Source organism: Struthio camelus, chromosome 15 (assembly GCF_040807025.1).
Source record: "Struthio camelus isolate bStrCam1 chromosome 15, bStrCam1.hap1, whole genome shotgun sequence".
NCBI lineage: Eukaryota > Metazoa > Chordata > Aves > Struthioniformes > Struthionidae > Struthio > Struthio camelus.
The window spans coordinates 18,636,708-18,658,126 of record NC_090956.1 but is presented as its reverse complement, the minus strand read 5'-3'; the positions used below and the strand labels follow the sequence as shown (position 1 = coordinate 18,658,126).

The 21,419-nt window shown below is 44.3% G+C and overlaps 1 protein-coding gene across 7 annotated transcripts in view; it reads right to left on the bottom strand.

Annotated features, from left to right (window-relative positions):
• The window catches only part of SLX4 (SLX4 structure-specific endonuclease subunit), a 34,401-nt gene extending 21,189 nt beyond the window's left edge, over positions 1-13,212 (bottom strand). Inside the window, exons 1-8 of one of the 7 annotated variants that reach the window (XM_068907812.1) lie at positions 13,058-13,158; positions 9,058-11,533; positions 8,570-8,621; positions 6,416-6,576; positions 5,281-5,383; positions 2,711-3,476; positions 1,322-1,585; positions 335-509 (exon numbers count right to left, since the gene is read on the bottom strand). In XM_068907812.1, coding sequence (XP_068763913.1) covers positions 335-509; positions 1,322-1,585; positions 2,711-3,080 — 809 coding nt within the window. In that variant the 5' untranslated portion in view covers positions 3,081-3,476; positions 5,281-5,383; positions 6,416-6,576; ... (1 more) ...; positions 9,058-11,533; positions 13,058-13,158. Of the gene's footprint in view, positions 1-334; positions 510-1,321; positions 1,586-2,710; positions 3,477-5,280; positions 5,384-6,415; positions 8,221-8,569; positions 8,622-9,057; positions 11,534-13,057 lie in introns of all 7 variants that reach the window. The other 6 variants (XM_068907809.1, XM_068907811.1, XM_068907810.1 and 3 more) reach the window with 6 other exon arrangements.
• Between the last annotated feature and the right edge of the window lie 8,207 nt (positions 13,213-21,419).

Sequence of the window (21,419 nt, the reverse complement as noted above, 5' to 3'; positions counted from 1 at the left end):
AACAACTCTTGATCTGCAAACAGTGACATACCAGATGTCCTTAGAAAATCAATATTTAATGAAATAGATGGTGCTGAAACTGGCAGACCTCAAAACGTGCGCTAATGGGTCCCCCTTAGCTTTGCTAGCCACCTTGAAGTTACACCTCTTCTAAGTCATTGCTCATGAAAGCCACACTGGCCTCTTGGTCTCACCACATACATACAGAAGCCCTGCAGGACGAGGCTCATCACTTTGAGATGCCTGCGGACTCTAATTCTATATACTCTATAATGGCTAAGCTGACTGAACAGCCTATGAGGTTAATAGTGAGAGGATGGGGAAAGGACCCCACCTGTTAACATGCTGCTCTCGTCGTGTTGTGTTCATGGCTGAGAGATCCTTCTGGCAGATCTGACAAAAAAACAAGCCTTCCTCCTCCAGGCTTTCAGGGACTTCCTCCTTGATCTCCTGCTGAAGGGCCAAAGCCAAAGCACCATCATGCTCTGTGGAAGGCAGATCGTGGGTATCTGGCACAGAAGGGAGAGATGATCTGAGCTAAGCTTGTACAAAAGGCGTGAAACTGTTACACTTGTCATGATTACTTTAATAAACTGGACACTTAAAAATTAATTGTAAACTTCCTCTTGCATCTCCACATCTGATTTCTCATAAGGGAACGTACAAACTGCACTCTTCAAACGCTACAGGACTGCACTACCCCAGGAGCGGAAGGTGGCAACTGGTTCACAGCACATCACATGTCAGAGCCAAAAGGAGGGTTACGTTTTGGCTAAAGTTGCTGGGGAGAACATGGCATCTTATACATTACAAATTAAAACACAGGAGAGTCTCATGTCCATACAGAGCCAAAAGGGCCTTGACTTTTAAAGAACCAAAACACAGTAAAATTGCTATGGATTCAATTCATCTGCATAGAACATATTACCTCTGTAGAGTGCTCAGAGATCTACAGAAGACATTGGCTACCTAAGAGTCATATTTATGTAACAGCTACATAACACTGTCCTATGGGAAGGATGACTAGGTTTACCGACCCTGTTGGAATCTCAGCCTGCTTCCAGAAAGTAAATTATCCCTTCAGAATTTAACATGAGATCAATTCAGCCTCACAAAAGAGCTGGGAGAAAAGTACGGATAGTCCTTTAACAATAGAGAAAGGAAGTTTTCTCAGAGATCTGGAGTGATTTATTCAGCGTCACACACTGAGCCACTAGCTCAGGAATAAAAGCCCAGGAACCCAGACTACTTCTCATGCAACCACTCTAACCAGCCCACAGCACTCGTTTTGCACGCACAAGAGCTAACAGCAGAAACGTACCATTCTCTGATGGGTTCTGTTCCTGGTGTTCATCATGGAAATCTCCACTGGCTACAGCCTTTGGCAAGCTATCATCCATGCTGTGTTTTAGCTGCTCAGGTGCCACTCTCTTGAACTGCTGCATTCTCTCCACTACCAGCTCTGCTACCCGCACCTTAGACCCGGACAGCAGCGGTGTCTTCAAGATGGGTGAAGAGCAGGTCTCTGGTTGCGTAGCAGAATGGAAGGATAACGTAGTCTGGGAGCAGCCACTCAGAGCACTCACTGGAGGGAGAGAAGGCACCAGAGCTTCCCCAGTCAGAATTAAACAGATAGCTGAGCTGCCCAAAGAGCTGTTGGGAGGCCTCCCCCACCAGCAGCCTAAGCCATTCTCAGTTTTGCAACAGAGTCATTCTTAGAGGAAAAACGAAACAATATGTTTAACTATTACATGCCTCTACATCCCTTTTAGAGGAGGGAATATTAAGGAAGGCCTTGTCTGAAGATCACTAGAGAGGGCAATGAGCAATGCAGCCCTACAGCCCCACTCTTCCCAGTGTTCCCACCGCTGGATGTCCTGTAGTTTGTGCTGTTCTCCGCTCTGATCTTCAAACCCTATCTGTGACTCGGACTTTCAGGCTCAGAGCCAAGGAACTAGTTGTTCCTAAAGAGAGGCGGTAACAAGCAGCAGGAGAGCCAATGCTAGACTAATACCTCAGTATATCGCTGCTCTGCTTTGAGGTATCCTATAGACAGGGGCAGCGTATGAGATTAGACAAAAGATCTCGCTCGCCCAGTATCTTGTTTCTGAGTGCAGTCAGCAGCAGATATGTATGAAAGGGTATCAGCACAGGACAGCTACAAAGTAATCCTTCTCCTGGTTGACCTTATTTATCAGTTTAAGGACTTCCTGCACTGGTGACTGCCTTCTGGACATCACATTTAACGACCACTGAAGGTCATGAATTAACCCAGTACCTTTCTTAATCGATTTATATTCTTGGCCTTGATAACATCCAATGGCAACATATTTCACAATGTAATAACACACTGTGTGCAAAAGCACTTTGATGTAATCTAAACTTGCTTCTTGATGATTTGAGGGTGTTTTTCTAAGTTCTGATGTTGCAAAAAATAGCGAGTAATGACTCCCTAAGGCATCACTCAGCACCTAGGCTTCACCCTACTGAAGGGCCTCTTCTGCCTGCCTCTACCACAGACCACAGTCCTGGGTTAAACCTTCTGGATACCCCTAACTAGCTAAGCATAGATGGAAGCATGAGATGCAAGTCTGCTTCGACCAGTGTTGCCATATGCCTCCTCCAGGCGGACTTCTGAAGAGCTCCACTGAACAACGGAGTCTTTTCACTACTAGCCTATTTTCTGTCTGAAAGATTTCAGTGCACTCACCTGTCAGAGTCCTCTGGGTAGAGTCACTGGCCACTGCACTTAGCTGGCTGGCAGGGAAAGAGCTTCTCTTTCCATCTTCTTGTGGAGTCCCACCACTAGTACAGGCCACAGCATCACCATCTTCTTTGTGCACCCCTGTTTGCTCCTTAGGACCCAAGTTTTGAGGCAAGTCTCTCCCCTTCGCTACTGGAAAGCAATGATGGTTTTGGCTCTTAGCAGCAGCTTTGCCTCTTTTTAATTTGCTTCTTGTCGCAGTGTTCTTTGTCCTGTTCTGAACCCTCTTGGCTGCCTCAGCATCCTCAGCTTTTTTCTTCGCCCTACCCAAAAGATTTGCCCACAATTCTTTAAAATCATTGTCCAGTTCATCCATTGGCCTGCAGGCTGCAGTAATGTTGCTTGGCCCGTTGCCACTATATGTATGGGAGATCAGGGGAAGATATCAGAAACAGTTCAGGTCTGCATCCTCTGTGGCCTGCAATCTTCACCGAGTCCCTTCCACCAACTCTGAGATCTCCATTCTCCAGACTCCAGCAAGGTCAACCGTGAGCACTTCTCCACTGTTCCAACAGTCAGTTTTCTTCTGTGCTTAATTCACAGTTAGCTAGTGCAGCACGTTCTCCAAGGACCTGCTTGCTTTCACTCATAGTGCAGTGACGGCTTTGTTCTTCAGAGGTCTCTGGAATGTAAGTTAAGCACCTCAATCTGTCCAGAGCATGTGTAGGATCTTCATGGTATGCTAGAGGGCTTCAGAAAGACTTACTGAAGCCTTTAAATAGAAGAAATTTTGAAAGGTGGATATGCAGGATGGTATATGCAGACACAGTGCAAAACAGGGCTCAGGTACCACTCTGAAGAACGATATCCTTCAAAGACTCTTCTTTGAAGGAGAAGAGATTTTCATATAAAATAGTGAAATACATTGTAGCACATACATATAATAGCACATATTGACCCAAAACACTAGTACTGTACTTTTAGTACAGACAAACACAGGCCACATTAGGACAGACGACGAAAGCTTTCTAAACATAAGCTTTTGTGTGAACAAAAGCATGCTAACCACACTTTTGAACTTCCTGGAGCTCAAGATTTGACTGTCCCTTTTGTATAATGCCGCCATACCTACATTTATATAACACAAGAGCAGTGAATGCATTCGCTCCCATAAGGCGAGAAGGAAAGACTGTCACTCGAGAGTGTAAAATTCCATTTTGTAAAACAGCTCATTTAAAGAGGAGAGCCTGACCTCCTGTTAAAATGTAGGCAATGGAGTAAGACTTTTCAGTGTCTGGCCTTTCAAAGGGTTTCTGGAACAGATCTGAGAGCAACTCTACCAAACATGCTCATCCTTTCTCTCCTCTTACCTCCGTGGCCTGCTCACATTCAGGGTTAGCTCTCCTGCTAACTAGTACTGAACTCCTCCTTTGGGTGCTCAGTAAATCATGACATTGACCATGTTTCATCAACTGCTGTCAAATACACCGGGTAGGCAGACTAAACGGACATATTTTTAAATTAGTTTCTTAATCTTTCTCAGCTACACTGAGTGTAACAGTGCTAGCTAGCGATTACTTGGAACAGCAATAGGTACAACAACATCCACATGGAAACGCCATCAACCCCCAAGCAACCCCCATTAAAACTAGATCTCTATTCTTAAACATTTTGATTATCCTCTTCTTCCTAGCCCTAAGTTCGCTATAGTTCTGGCTGTTTTACTGGAGGTTTTATGTTGCTCCCAAAATCTATTTCTTTCAAAACTTAAACAAGAGTGTTTCACTTGGAATGGCAGTAGCTGTGGTTCAGTTTCCCCAGTAAAGCTCTGGGCACCAAAACACTCAAAATGCAGGAAAAACACAAGCGGGATTGTTTTCTCAAATGGCTTGGCTGCAGACATGCAAGGCGAAGGAATGCCGGTTACACACTTTCATGGGTCAGCGTTTCCTATAAGCAATTACAGATGTTAATGGATTTATTTATTTTAAACTCAGCCTCCTAAACCTGCAGAGGATTTTTGCTGTGAATCTTGGAGCCATTTCCTGTGAGAGAGAAAATGAAGTTTTCTGTAACCAGTTCATAAATTTAATTTTCCTGGACAGAATCTTGGGGTAGTTATCACTATAAATTGACCATTTTCTTCTAAGTAGAAGAAAGCATGGAGAGAAAAACAGAATCTCATATCCTCTATGGCTTTAAATACCTCTCTCAGACACATTTGTACTGTCATATTGTTTACGATGACTTCCTGATATTAAACTTTGAAACAGATGAGCACTTTTCGTTTGCAATCAATATGCAATGCCCCAGAGAGACCAAGGGAGATGTATCTGTCTTACTCCTCCATTTCCAGACTTGTATTTACAGGCTCCTGCTCTGTGCGACATCTCACTATGTCTGATGCTGCTGCTATTGATATACCTTACAGCCCCTTTGGCACCAGCTTGAAGAGCTGGAAAAGTAATGGCTTTGCAAAATTATTTATTTCAGTATAGAATTCAACTCATTTTGGAAGATTCTGGGACTCTACAAATCACACGAGCTGGTCAAGTAAAACAAACAGCAACACTTACCTGTCCTCTTACATGTCAAATCTATAGCCCAACTATGCCCTTCAAATAAATGTGGATCATCAAAATAGCACAAAGCAGGACCAGTAAGAACAGAAGATGGAACCTGGAAAATGGGAAGAAAAGGTTAGATTTTAGTGTATTTTGTACTGATTGCTCTTTTTGCTCAAGTTCCAAGTTTCGGAGAAAGGAAAAGGCGTTAGCACATGTTCTAATGGTGCTAAGTTTTGCCACTTGGCCTGTGTACTTGAAGTATATAGGTGAGTTAAATATGTTGCTCAGGATCTGCTCAGCCCAGCAACGTGTTCCCAGCAGAGCACTGCTTCTGCAGAAAAAGTATGCAACCCTTCAGAAGGCACAACAGATCAGATAGACTACCTAAAGCCCTGAGTAACCCGACCCAACTCTAGAGCTGACCCTGCTTTGAGCAGAAGGTTGGACTCCTGAGGTCCCTTCCAGCCTGAATTATCCTATGATCCTATGAAGAGCCTGTCCTTTCCTTTTCCATCTGGGACTCACTTTGTTTCCTAATAACTTTCTTGAGCCCGGAACCACAACATTTAATTCTTTCAAAAATCTGTCAACGTTTACTGTCATAACCCTCTCACCTTATAACACAACACCCTCACATTTTTAATCCCACTGTTTTTAGACTCACAGGCATCTAGCAAATTGAGTTCCTTGGTTTAATGAAAAACTGCATGAGAAACTATGTCTTCTCATCAGTTCTCATTTTGCTGCCTTTGTATTGCACTGACTGTCTTTTGTTGAGACAAGGACAGAAGCTCCAAATCTACTTTCTTTAGATCATTCAGTATTTTATTAAGTTATATATGCATCACATCCTCCAGTGTCCGTTCTCTAAAATAACAGTCCCAGTCTTTTCTCTTTTCCTAGAAGAATCTTCCCTGTCCCCTAATCATTTCCATCAGGATTCCCCAAACCACTTTCATTCTGCGCTTCTTTTGCTGAGGTGCGTTAACCAGTACTGCACACAGCAGACCAACGGTACTGCTGATGAAAGAGTTATATAAAGAAGCAATAATATTGTCCATATTCCTTTCTAGTTCAGGCCGTGTAGATCTTAACGCCTATTTGCTTCTTCTGAAAGCTCCTGCTTGTTGAGCAAAGGTCCTACCTGAACACAGATACCAAAGGCTCTTCCAGGACTTGGTATCATTACACAGCGTCTTGTATAACTTCCATCTTTTCCACCTCCATGCTCTACTTTACTCTCCTCCACACTGAATTTCATGAGCTGCTGTGTCACCCGCAGCTCAAAGCCTGCTGGAATCACCTCTGAACCGGAATGAGAGGGAGAAGCTGTGTCACTACCCACTGCCCAGTGGGACCATCAGGCACGCTGTGAGGAATGGCAGATTCAGAACAAATCCTTGGATGCTCTTTGTTACCTTTCAGCCAGTTTCCTCCCTCAGATGGTTTATCATTCATGCAAATTCTTTATCTCTTTCTGCTTTTGAAATGACTTCTGAGTATGCTACATTAATCCGTTCTTTATTTCCTAATGTGATGACCAAATAATTCCATTAGACTACTGAGAGACACTCTTTTGGAGGAACTGGACCACCATGTTGATAAGATGCTATACCATGTTGATAAGATGCTATCACATTAAAAACAGGTAACGACAGACATCTGAAAAGAAGCTGATGATCCTTTCAACCAGTTTAACAGGTACATCCAAAAGGCTTACAGCTTTGTAAATACTTAGTTCAGTCACAGAATCCTTCTTAAAAAAGCAGGTAAAACATCTGCTATCCTCCAACCCTCCACAGCAGCTGCTCTTTTAACAACTGAGAGCATATTTCTGCTAGCAGTTCAACCACTTGACACTGTCTCTTCTGAACTCTTGGATACACAACATCTGGGCCTGGTTACTTACTGCTTTTAAATCGTCCGTTTGTTCCAGGAACAATTCTCCTGCCACTTCAGTCTCCAAGAATATGTCACTATTATGGCTAGAAACAGGAGATCAGTGCTAGGTCGGCCTCAACAACTTGCATGTACTAGGTACCTTCTCGCCTTCCAGCCGCCTAGTCCTGCCTCAGTACGTGCCCTCCTCAATTACTCATCTTAAAAGCTATTTACTAACTGAAAGCCTAATTCTACACCTTCAAAAATGGTAAGTATCATCCTATACTATGAGCAGTTTCCTGGGCTTCACAAGAATTACTATGGGAACAGGGATTATTCAACACTAGAAAGTGAGGCAGAAACTAACCTTACAATTTTTCATATTGGTGAACGTACTATTCCCTTACAGAGAAAGTAAGGATCACACCATCCTGCAGACAGATTTGTTAACGCCTCTCCCCACAGCTCCACCAGTGAAACCGCCTAAAAGGCTTCTGCGCTCCCTGACTGGGTCTAAGAAGATAGGTGCAGAGCGTGCAGCACCCTTCTCCTCTAGGCAGGAAACACAGACTCGGAACGCGTTTTGTGTGCCAGGCACAGTGTGGATCGCTTCGGGAAGTAACGGTGGCACCATTCTCAGCAGGAGTACCTTCTCCCACTTCCTCCACCAGCAAGATCAACATGGGAGTGGTCCTGACAGTCCCGTATGGCTGGCCTATGGCTGGCCGTAATTTAAGAGAAAGTCAAAAGATGGGATCAAAGTGACTGATAGCTCCTCAGTCTTGAGAAATGAGTTAATTGTCATGGCCTGTATGGATCTAGGCTGCTAATTACAGAGTGTTGACAGCAGGCAGGATGCTGGGATGCATGCTGCTGCATTGGCACTCAAAGTTTTATCAACCCCTCCTCTTCTCCTTTTTTGAAGGCTGCAGTCTGAAGATCTGCAAGGCTGGTAGCAAAACTTGCAGTGAGGCCAGTCAAAACACAGCAAGGGGAAAGAATTTCTGTGGAGTTTGTTCTGGAAACCACACCAGAAGGTAGCCCCTAGGGATTTTTCCAGACCAAATCCTGTAACAAAAAAAAAAAAAAATCTTCCTACAGGTTCACAATACTTTTTACTCCTGATGCAGAAGAGCTTGTATGTCCACAGTATAACTTCTGCACGAGCATATTATCTTCCACCTTTTTAGGATCTCTCTTCACTGGAACCTATTCTCTCTAGGTTTCTGTATTAATCAGTTTCTTTCTCTATGGCACACACTCCTCTACAAAGGCGCAATGCTAAATCTGCGCAATGCAGGTTCTCTGTGTTTGTGGAAGTGCAAATATAATATATAACACTGAGGAGAGCAGTGACTGCTCAGCGAGGAGAGAACAAATGCAAGTGCAGAAGAGGAATTCAAAGTCAGGTACCAACCTTCCTGTCCTAGTCTCTGTCAGGTCAGCTTTCCTGAGCCAGAAAAGGGTAACTGAAACAGATAAGGAAATATAAACAATGACAAATTAACTCAAGTCTATACAAGTAAGAAAATGACAGCTAAGAAAATCATAATCAAATTTTAATGAGCAACTTTAGCAATGACCAGTACAAATGTCTACCAGACACTACCCACTTATATTCCCTCATATTCCATCAGTGCACCATGTTCACATTTCCTTTAAAGACAACCTCCTCGCTAGTAACCTGTACATATGGCAGAGTATTTTATATCCAGTAAATTTTTTATCACGTTCCAGGCATGAATTTTAAATCACTACTTACACGACAAAACGCCCTTCTGTTTTTCAAGTGTTGTAGAAACTAACCTCCTACTTTATAAAGCACTTCATTCAAAACAGAAAAATTTTACATTACACCTCCTCTGGAAGGATAAAGGGGAAGTAATCATAAAAATAAAAACTAACGGTTGCTCAGGTGCAAATTCTCATGGCTTGTATGCAAACACAGTAGCGTACAAATCAGAAATCTACACAGCTGGTCTTTCAAAACGCTCATTTCATGTGACTGAAAACAACACAAAAAACTATTAATTTAAACAGAAAAGTACAATTGAGAATTAAGGACTGTTTAAAAACATTTCAATAGAGGCCTAAAATTCAACCACCCCACAATCAAGAAAGAGAACAATAGTTGTTAAAAGCTAATCTGATTTTCAGAGGAAGAGAGAACTGATCAGAATAAGAATAAAAACAAACATGTAAAATAGCAACATGATAATGGAATTGGATAGCACTGAATATAAAAATAAATTGTATTAAAATGAGAAGGAAGTAGAATTATACAACATTAATTTTCTGGTCAGAAAAGTTAAGGACATTCAAAAGGAGCTTTTGGTGTACATCAAAAACAGAAAAACCTAACAGCACTATCGGATCATTATTAAATGAACTGTAGCGCTGTTAATACTACCTCAGAATACGCAGAACTAAATGTTCTCATAGTATCTATCACATAACGATGATGAAATTCGTCTACTCCAACAGTAACCCAAAGACTACTAAACTGCAGCTCCTGAAGGTATTTCTATCAACAGAATCAGATAAACTGCAAGACGTTCCGGGAAGACTGGCTAAGAGCTCTCTAGACTGCTAACTGTGATCTTTCAAAAGGACGATCTGGGAAGTAAACACCCCTCTTTCAGACTGAGATCAACGCCAGGCTGTTAACGCAATAGCTTATATGGGACTTGATAACGGAAGACGGATAACAAATTAATATGAATCAACACAGTGTTATGAAAAACACCATCTCCTGTGTTAACTTAGTATCTTTTTAATGAGACCTCTGTATGCTAAGAGGTGTAAGCATTTTGTAAACCGCTAAGGTAGTAACAGGGACAAACTGATTAATTAAAATCATACAAAGTCAACACTACACACATTTAAAACGATTAAAATCTAGCTGCCATAAAGGTTTCAAAATGCAACGAAGAGCAATCGTTGAATATGTATGTTCCTAGTATGATCCCAGAGATTCACTCACAGCCTGTTTTGTTTTTCTATTATTTAGACTTAGGAAAGGAGTTAGGAGAGACATCAACTACCACTGATCAAGCTGTCTGATGACACGAACAAGGGACCTGCTAGACAGCGTTGATGACAGACTGAGGCAGAACAACGCACACCGCGTGACAAACTAGCACAGGCATGCAATATAAATCTCAATACAAAGTCATATTTTAGGAACAGGAGCACAGGCCATACTCACAGGATAGGCAAGTCTATCCAGTAACTACAAAGGAGTTAAGAGCCCTGACATCAGACTAATGGGAGGGTCCGTATCTGATTCTGTGGCCACCTTGGTAAGTAGAGCAGCCAAAAGGTTGTGTTTCCTGCTTGGCACTAGTGAAAACAGCAGCGGCATTGCTACAGTGAACCTGTAGCACAATTCATTCACAAACCAGAGAGGTTACCTACAGATAACGCAGCATTAGCAGCACATAGCTTAGGAAAGACTTTCTTTCCAACTGCCCTTTCGGCACAAAGAAAAAAGCCTTACCTACTCCATCACGAGTGACCACACTGTTACCTTACCCCAGGTTTCTGACCCAACTCAGACAGCAACAATTTTGATCATTTCAGAGGATTCCATCATTTGGTAGGATAAAGAATGATCAAGAACACAGCAATCAAGAGTTACAGATGTTTGTGGAAAGAGATCAACTGAATAATCAGTGAGGAAGTGACTATAAAGAGAAATAAGAAGATTTTATTGTTAAATATGCAAGCCATTTCTTTTCAAGAGTGCAGTGTTATTCTAAAGGGCATTAAATACTGAAGGGGATGGTTACTTAAAACAATGTACATTCTATCAATAGTTTTCAAAAAGTTTATCTTCTGATTTTAGATTATGTCAAAATCTATGTCATCACAAAAGCCAAACATATAGTGAAATTTAACACAGTATTTTGATTTTTCCGCATTCTCCACAACAGTAAGATACCTGCTTTGAAAGGTGACCAAATTCATCACAGATTTCCACAGGCAGACTAAACCTAGGTCTTTTACACTAACATTTAATTAATTTACAGTAATGTATAATTTGCTCTCTTCCCAGCTAAAATAATATATAAGAGCTACAGTAAAATACATAACATAGTATCTTGTAGGTAAATTGCTTTAAGCTGATTCTGCCCTATCATACCTGTTCTCCATACTAACAAAGTATATTGGAAGTAGATAGGCTTGGTTTACAGTTCTCAGAATAGATTTTTACATGTCTTTACATTAAACTACTTTTTCCTTTTACTAACTTAAGTCCTTGACATCCTCAATATATAAATATATCATTACCTACAAACTTGATATGAGCACTCCAGGAACCTCTGGTTATCACACCAATAATCTCAGGGATGCATAAATGTGTCTGTTCCGTAGCCTACTAATAAGAGCAAGAGGTCAGCTCACAGACTACTAAGTCAGTTCCTCTATGTTTAGCTTTCAGGAAAATTCTTTCTAGAAACTCTGAGGAAGGGCCTTAAACACAATTGAGGACCCCGAAGCATAGTTGGAGGTTCACGAGCGCACAATAAAGTGTCAAATATCCTGTTTAAATTGCTATTTTCTACCATTTGACACCTCCTTTGGAAAAAGCTTTAACAAAAATTGAGCCAGTGGGAAAAGCAAACGCTCAGAAGAACTTGAGGTCCGTTTTCTTCCGAATGTAAAGCTTATGATAAAATTTCTTTTGTTTCTGTTTCCAATCTGCTGCTGACACATCCCCACAGTGCAAAGCAATATAACATTTCCTAGATACAGAGAAAACTGTTTCAAGCCAAACAGCCAAACCAAAGGGGAGGGGACGGACCAGGAGGGAGATGAGGAGTAGGATCTGAAGGAGATGTGAAAGCTAACCAAACCAGGATCTTTTTGTAATTAGAGCAGCGACTGTACCCAGCCTACGATTTTTGAGTTTATACAGCAGCCAGTAGACTGAGCATGAATTAAAGTTGTTGCCTTCGGGCATTACTAGCATCAAACTATTTATTACAAATAAGAAATATTTTAGCCCTGCAAATGCACAATTTCTGCTTTATTTAAGATCATCATGGCTACTAGATGTGCACCTGCACATCTGCAGGATCAGGGGCACAGTCCTGCCATTAGAACAGCCAGCACTGCCTGTTTCCGCTCAAGGTGGGCCCTTTTGCCCCAGGCCCCTTGGGCCTGGAAGCGATAGATACAATTCTTTATTGCTTCACGAAGCAGCCAACAGAATCGTTGACGGTTGTTTCAGTTTTTACTGGATCTCCCCAGCAGCCCTGGACGTTACCGCCGCGCTCAGCGTGGCGCGGGGAGTTTGCCTGGAACACCCAGCCGGCTGACATCAGGCACACCTTGGCGCAGGGCCGCCGCCGACGGCGCACCCGCCTTATCCGGCCCTCCATTGAACAACTTCGGCTCCGCTTGACCCCCAACTCTTGTTTGCTTTTGACGGCAGGTGACGCCAAGGGCTGAGGCTTCGCCCCACGGGGCGGCCGCAGCGCAGCAAGGAGCTGCCCTTCGGAGTCCGACCCCGCGGCCCGCGAAGCAGCCTCCCCCAAGGCGTCAGGGCCCCGCGGCCCGGCTGGAAGCGCCCGGGGCGGGTGCAGGCGCGGGGCCCATGCCGCCCCCGCCGGCAGCGCCTCGCCCTGTCCAGGCCCGAGGGGCCCGCGGCGACCCAGCTCCGCACCTCGCCCTCTCTCGCAGGCCGCGGCGCCGCCGCCTCCCCGCCGGCAGGTGGCGCCGCGCCGGGGAGCGCCGATGGCGGCGGCGGCGGAGTGACGTCACGCCAACCGCCCGCCCGCCGCCGGCCCCACAGAGGCGCGGCCCGCGCGGCCGCCGCTGACAGGGCGGAGCGCCCGGTGCCGCCGCGCCCGCTCGGCCCGCCGCCACAGCCGCCCCCGGCCCGCCGCCCGGCGCTGACCTCTCCGCCGGGCCACGGGCTCCCTCCGCTCCTCGCGCCCTGCCACAACGGCGGGGAGCGCCGACACTGAGGCGAAGCGCATGCGCCGCGCGCCAACCGTCTCCCCGACCCCCCCTTCCCGGGCGGCTTGCGCACGCGCGCTCGGCCTGGGCCGCGCCTTCCCCGCGCAGGCGCAAAGGTTTCCCGCCGCGGGAGCGGTTGCCATGGTGACGGCCCGCCGTCAGCCGGCCCAACGGTCGCCGGCTGCTCGCGGCCCTTCCGCGCCGCGCGTCGGTGGGCGGCGGCCGCTGAGGGAAACCCGCCCCGGGGCGGGCAGCCCCGCCGCCCCCCGCCGCAACCGCGGGAAGAGTAAAATACAGGAGCGCTTGAGCGGGGCCCGCGGCTGCCACACAGGTGAACAGGTCTCAGGTGAAAACATGTAGCAGAGCGTTGCCCTTTTTTTTTTTTTGAAAAGAATTAAAATCCTTGGAAACACGCAGCTGTAGAAGCATATGAATGTTGAGGACATAAAGACGTAACATTTGCTTGTGAGCGCCAAAAACTCACTCCTTCAGCTGCCCGGATAAAACCTGCCCTATACTCATTGGTGGGCTACAAAGCCGCCGCTGAAGACCAATATAATTGTAGTGCTTTGGGGATGTAACGAGCGGTTTGGTCCTCAGCAGGACATGGGTGGCAGTACTGACACGGAAGGTGAGCAGCGCTGTACCTCCAGCTTCCCCGGGCTCCTGGGTCAAGCGAGAGAGCGTTACCTTCGTATTTCGTACTTTTTACTACCTGGGGTCGAAAAGGAAAATGGATGTCAAGCTTTCACACCGCTCAGTCCAGGCTCTGAGATCTCATACTGAATTTTAAACTCTGAGCTGTGTTCAAAAGCAATTTCCTCCAGGTGAGCAGTTAGTTGTGGCTAAAGGTCTTCAGGTAATCAAAGCACCAGAGAGGCAGGGGGCTTCTTCCTACGCTGGGTTTCCGTTCTCAGTGCAGGTTTCTGTGTCGGAAGCGGAGTTTTTCCTTAAAGCTTGGCATGGATGCAGTAAGACCCAAGGCTACTACTAGGTAACGTTTCTGAATGGGCATACAGACGTTTGACAGCCACAGCGTCTTCCATATGCTGCTAAGGACAGCCCTATTAGTTTGCTTCAAAAACATCAAGTACTTTACTAACAATAATGCTACTAAATGTAAGCATCCTGATGGCTCCTTTATGTGCATCAGCATTTATTTTTCCGTAATTACATCTTGATCCCTAAAATTTGACATTACCACAACAATTTGACACTGTTATAGTCTTGCCAGTTTGGAAATTTTCTAGGGAAAAAAAAAAAACTACAACTTTTAAAACAAAATGAGCTACTGAGACACCATATTTTTTCAGTACCAGTAAAGCAATTTAATTTTTAATCCATGCTGAATTCAAACAATTTTAGCTTGAATGTTAAGCAAAAAGCAGCGCCCTTGGTGATTTTGGCAAGATTTAACAGAATATTTTATGCAGTGAATCTCCCCAGGAGACAGAATCTGCCCATGTCCGCATGGCAGAACCAGAACCAAAACTGATATGAAGAAATCCTTTGGTTTGTGTCTTTCAACACGTCTGCTAGTTTATTCGAGTCCTCTCTCAAGTTGCTACGCTTTATGGGAATTAGAAGCGCTCTTAAGAAAATCCTGCAATAACTTAGAAGCAAATATTGCACAAACATACTGAAAATACTCCAGTTATGATGTCCTGAGACATTGCACTGGTTCCACGATTACTACTAAGCCAGGTCACAGTAACTTTTTGTTGCACGATACCATAAATGCAATTCTTGAGCACCAAACGTTTAAAATAAAAATCCAAACTAAGCATTAGAGAAGCAGGGAATCTAATCTAGAGGGAGCACTAAATTATGCCAAACAGCCTTACTTTTGCCTTCATATTCTTACCTGTGTTTTCAAATAGATGAAGTGAGGCAGGGAACGAGCAGGAGAGGAGACCCTGACAAATAGCCCAGGTAAAACTCAAGCTTTCTGCAAGTGCCAGATCGCGTTCCTCTCCTCCCAGCTACAGCCATAACCCTTGCTGGTATTGAGCCCCGAAGTCTGTGTCCTCTTTGATAGATGCCATCGAGGTAGGCGGCAAGAGGACGTCAAGCGGTTTCTCCACAAGAAGCCAGACAGCCTGCAAACCCTGTCCGCACCTGCGATCCGTGAAATTGCCCAGCAGCGTTACAGCAACTGACACTGAACACAGTGAACATGCACCATCTTCAGCTAGAGACCAGCCTCCACGCCGCTGCTGCCAGACAACACTGCGACCTTGATCCCTTCTATTGCATTTTTTTAAAAATCTGCACTTAAAAAGAACCAGCTGAATTGTGGCATTTTTATACAGGTAAGCTCCAAAGCACAGAGATTTGACAATACCTACTGCTTACCAAACTGGTATCTATTTCACAGGACATTTCTATGCCTCTAACCATTGCTGAACGGCAACAAGGACATGGTTGCTACAAAAGGCTTTATTCACTATTTGGAACTTAAGAATATCTGGAAGATGCAGCCGCAATAACAGGTATAGAGAGAGGAAGGAGCTCTCCCAAAATCACGCAGCTGCTCAGAGGCAGGATATCTGATTCCCTATTTATGTAGGGGAAGATAGCTGACCTACGGGACTTTCGTTAATAATCTTTTTAAGAATTCACTTTTTCTTCCCGTTAAGGAAAAGGTCTGCATCAGAGATGACCGACCGGCCCCCAATCACAAAGTCTTCTCTGCGTTGAAACAGCAGCCGCAGCTCTCCCAGCTGGTGGAGTTTGTGGCTGTTCACTTAGGGCCTGCCAGCACAGCAGGGCTGACCAAGAGGCTGCAATATCACCTTCTGGCTACCAGAGGCCCCAGAGCCTCCGGAGGGCAGTGGGGCTGGAGAGGGACAGCGACTCGGGGGTAAGGGTACACACGGTTCCTGCCAAGCAGGCAGCGCTGGCTCTCCTGGCTCAGTGCAGGGAGCTGGGAGACAACAGCTTCCTATTGAACTTCAGCCAGAAAAAAATGGCTAAAAATGGTTTGGAGCAGTAACACGGGACAGGGATGACGTGCTGGGCTGGCAGGGCTCAAGAACTGAAGAGGTAAGAAAAACACAGACTAGTGGAAGTGAAGCCACTTCTACAGACATGCCTAAAGCATGAATGTAGGGCCCCAGTGCTTTAAACTCTGCCATGAAAATTTTGACTTAATTAGAAATACACACTATTAGTACCCTCCCATTACACAGTTATATAGGTGCAGAGAGATCCTTGAAATAGCAACACTTCTGATATATGTTGCAAAGGACAGGATATTTACTATCATGCTTTATTTTTGAGCTTTCTCTCTAGATAACTATGATCGTGTTCAGTATAGTCAGTATTTCCAATATTAAAAGTATTTTAAAAACAGCTGGGCCTGAAGTCACAGTGCAATGCTATTTACACTAAATATATAAACATATATATATAAAAAATGCACACATTGTAGATCATCTATACATATACACATGTATCCCCAGAATGCTAAATTAAGCACATCTTAAAATTTGTGTTTCTCTCTGCTCTCTCTGCTCAGTGTGACAAGCAGTTCCCCTGATCTATTATAAAGACTTGTAACTCTGGTGGCTGTTTGGCAACTTCAGACTAACTTTTTGAAGCTTCCAATACAAATTGGCTCAGTCCAGGTCAGAAACCATCAGAGAAGCAGTGAAGGGGCCTAGTTTAATAACAGTGGATGGGAAGACTGAGTAAAGTTTAGGTTTAACCTGCCCTTCACAGGATCTCATGAGCTTTGACCATGTTGGATGATGGAGCTCAGCACAATGCTCTGTGCACTGACTCTCTTGAAAGGACAAAGCAAGCAACAATGCAGCATTTTCCTCGAGAATAGTTATCTTTTTTCCCTAAACTGTGAACTTTGGGATGGTGCATGCCAGCATATATTCCTGTCTCCTCTTGTAAACCTGCCAGATTAACTGCACATTCCCGTTCCATAAGTCACACAGCACAAGTTAGAGAGGATACACTTCCAATGAATTTGTTATAAAATAAATTTTTTTCTCTTGTTCTCTTTGACAGTGAAATCAAATACAATTTCCAAGAAGAATCACCAGCAATCAATAAGGGCATTGGGCATTAGATGTGTACTAAAAGTCTCTCTAAAAACTTTAAAAAAGCAATGCCCAATTAAAAAAATGCTGATGGCTTGATTTCTTGAAGCATATTGCAAGATAACTTACAGCACCTGCTAAACTACTTGAGACAAAACAAGCCCAGGGATTTAGATACATTAGCAAAGACAAAACTCAAGCTGAACCTCCCTCTGCCTCCTGTCACAGCTCTGACTTCCCAAGTTTCTCAGAGTTTCCTTTCTGGAACAGGTTTTAACCCAATTACCCCTCATTTACTTGGGCTACAAAAGGAGAACCAAGTTTTGCTTGGCTTCACAGACTGCTTCTTGTTAACTGCTATTACCTGACCCCAAATCCCATGCAGATAATAATCTTGACATTTGGAATAAAGTCAGGCAGAGATGTTTAATGAGCAATTCATTATGACATGTTTTGCCATATAGACTTAAGGAGGAGGAAACTCTGCTTCTTTCACCAAGTTTTCATCCTTCCTGCTGCATGTAAGTAGATTAAGGGCAATGAGTCCTTATAAGTTTAAGTACTTACAGAAGCCTTTGGTCCTTGCACTCCTGCCAATTATTCCATTTTGACCAGGACTGAGGGCATATTTTTTATCCAGTCCCACCTGTTCACACTCCGGATTGTTTCCTGGAACAGTCAGATGGGAATGGGCTTGTGATTTGAGATTGATTTCTTGCCAGAAGGGGCTCCAGCTCTGACAGTGGGAGAGAGTGCCACTCTGGGGAGCACCCCTCTGTCATGGATGAGAATGAGAAAATGACTGTCAAGGCCCTCTTGGCTTGGATTGCATCGCAACCACAGCATCAGTCACTAAGGGCTCTAGAGAAGATGGAGGTAAATGTAGAGGGGAAGGAAAAGGAGAAGCAAAAGATGATTCTGCAAACAGGAGAGCAAATGACTTTTTCTGGAATAGAGCTTCCTGCTGATGAAAGAAAAGGAAAACCTGTGTTCAACTGTGCCCAAGGAACTTGAGGTGAGCTGTTCTCAGTCGAGATGGCAAGATAGAAAAGCAAGGTCCTTTTTGGCCATCCTCCTTTTCCCAAGCAATTGGGTAGGTTTCCAACTGGAAAGAACTTTGTAAAGGATGATTCCAGTAAGCAACCAAGCTTCCACGTCTTTATTGAAATCCTAGGAATTTTTGAACCCTAAGTTACTGAGAAAGTACATGATCATCTCACCAGATAAGGTTGTCCTCAAAACTGCCCTGGGAGGACTTTTCAAATTAATAGGGTATAGGACAGGAACGCTTTCGGGAAGAGGTGCTTCAAGTTTCTGTTACGTTCATGTAGCCTCTCTCATCCAAACCCAGGAGGTCCTTGTCTATATGTCTTTGGATCTTGGAGAAGCAGTTGGTTCTACTCTGCGCTGGGATTCTTGAGTCCTGGGTTGTACCCCTAGCTCAGATTCACTGTGTTTCTTAGGGAAATTTATTTAATCTCCATACAGACCTTATTTGTGCAACGAGAACAACTCTGACTTAGTTACTCCTCCCATCTTCCTTGTGAAATAACAACTGTAAGGCGCTACAGAAGTGCTAAACATTATTAATGGCTCACAAGTTCTCTTCTTTTGGAAACAGTGGCCATTTCTTCGCATAATGTTTTAAACAGTTGCTGCTTGAGGAGCTTAGATTGCAGATTCCTGGCCTGCGGTTTGTCCATAAATCATAGAGCTGGAACCTACCCAAGACACTCTCCATAGTCTCTGCAGGAAGTCTGGACGAGAGAAAACTCTGTTCTTAATCTGGCCCAGTGAACTACTTTATGGGCCGGTCCAGTTTCAAGGTCCTGAGCCAGACGTGAGAGGGATTGTGTCCAAGTTTAAAAGCACGAGGTCTCAGGAATGTCCTTTCAAACTGGATTTCACTGCCTATAAATATTTTCCATCTCCTGCCCTGGAGAATATAGGTTTGACTCCACAGCAGATGAGCCTGGGCAGAGCAAGTGAGAAGGCCACACTGTTTATCACCAGCAGGAGTTTCCCAGCACACAAAGTGTTACTTGTAGAGAAAACTTTAAAAAGAACCCAACCCATACTGAAAGCCACTTCTGATCATACAAAAGACACACAGCAGTTTAACAAAGTCCCAGTAAAAGTCAAATCTTACAGACTAATTTTCTGCATAGAGCAGAGCTGAGCATTGCTTACAGCCAGAACCCAAATTATCTCCAGGAGATTCTTTGAGGTTGGAGGTCCCCAATTCTCTCCCATGGGGAAATCTGGTAGAGTAAACACAGAAGCAAAGGACACAACCAGCCCATGCCCCAGCGCTTCACAGCACCATTTCCCCACACTGCACACTCTTGGAACACTTGGTTCTGCTCAATATGCTAGAAGAATCAGAGATCTCTACTCTGGCTGCAGGAAGAGCACAAGCTGGATGGAAACTGCTTAGCGATACAGCGCTTCTGAAGATGAGTAGTTTAGTATCTGAGAGGAAAGGATGGGATCTGGGAGGAAGAGCAAACCCCACCCTCACCACTACAAACAGCACTCAAGCTTTGATGCAAAAGATCCATACTCCATACAAACCTTCTCTGCTTGCACAGCATGTTTTGACATTGTGCAGAGAGAAGTGAAAAAGCAGGTCCTAACCAGCTTCCTATGCCTCCCTTTTACCATCACATTTCAAACAGCTCATCCTTTACACAGCTTTCATTAACCAAAGAGCCTCAGTTGCGTTCCATTGGGGAGACCCTTTTTACGGCCAAAGCCATTTGCAGACCAGCTTTCAAGCAACTCGCTTGTATTGCTATCGGCAGTTTTTGTTCACCAGTCTAATCTCCCTTTCCCGCTAGGATCTGTTGTGTTAGAAACTTCAGGCGTAGAAACTTCATACACCAGTACTCTCCACAGGTCTTTGCAAAGTTAAAGGGAAAGCTGAGACGAAGAGGTGAGGACCTGGAGAGGCAGCTGGTGCATGAAAGCTTAGTGCATCAGACAAAGCGACATGATCGAGTATGGGACATTTGGGACCCTCCTGATGCTGCTGCTACTGTTCCTTGCTGCATAGAGGACCCTGGGACTGTCATCACCTCACTGTGTTGGATGTGGTGCAGTGACAAAGGGTGGGTTTGCACTCCCAACAATAGAGGTCTTGTTGATCTTCTAGGCACCAACCTCTCATGGCCAAAATTAGCACATCGATGACTGCTGGGATTCCCAGAGGATTCCCAAGAGCAGAAAGGTTAAATACATGTCAGACAGAGTTCATGCTTGCCTTGGAGTAAACAGGCTCTGTCTCTGAGTGCATCAGATTTTATAAACTAGCATCAAGCTTCAGTTCAGGCATTATAGGAACAGATGCTATTGTAGCCACTTCATCAGTGAGCTCTGGGTGACCAGCCTGCAGGCTAATGCACTCACCTACCATACTGTTAACATCATAAATTCAGCAAAGCTTTTCATTTCTTCAGTCAGTGTTCATGAAACACTCCGCATTACAAAGGTTTAGCCGCATGGCCACATTGTGTTACTTCTAACCTGTATTTGCTATAAAGCTCTAACATGCATGCACAGTATCTAGTAATTTTTCCTGTGTATTTACATCAGTTTTGATGGTAAAGGATCTTATATCTACTTGGAAGCCAGGAATGCTGCTCAGTCTCTAAACTGTATAGTTGAGCCCACAGACATTGTCTACTGCCAAGAGCAAAGCCTTACGCTTGTTTACCTACGCCACTATAGCTGCAGGCTTACTCTTCCAAGCTTTAAGTATGGACAATTTATGGGTATTTCTTTATTACATAATCAAGAAATCCCAGCATAATCAAAGACAAGATGTCATCCATATCTTCATGGGAGATGGATCAAGACCTGTGGCCTCTAGCTGAGCTACACAGCTACCGTAGGGACACAGAAGGCAGCTCCTTGTTCTACTCAACATCTCCCTGAGCTTTCATACATTAGTTCATTTTCTGCATCTGAATAAAACTGAATTTTAAGGTGATATTAATGAAACATCTAAAAAAGGCGCTCCACACAGCAAACCCTCCTCATTCCTCTTTACACAGCCAGACTTCCTTTAGCTTCCTGAGCTCATGTTGTTCTGGGAGAGTTGGAGGTTATCCTGCCCAGCAGAGCATCCCGACTGTTAATCAAATTCAGCCTGCAGAATCTTAATCTGGCAATCTGTGGATAATCTAAACAGATATCACAACCACCTCAAAGCCCCCACTAAGAGGAGGAAAGAATTCTTCTAAA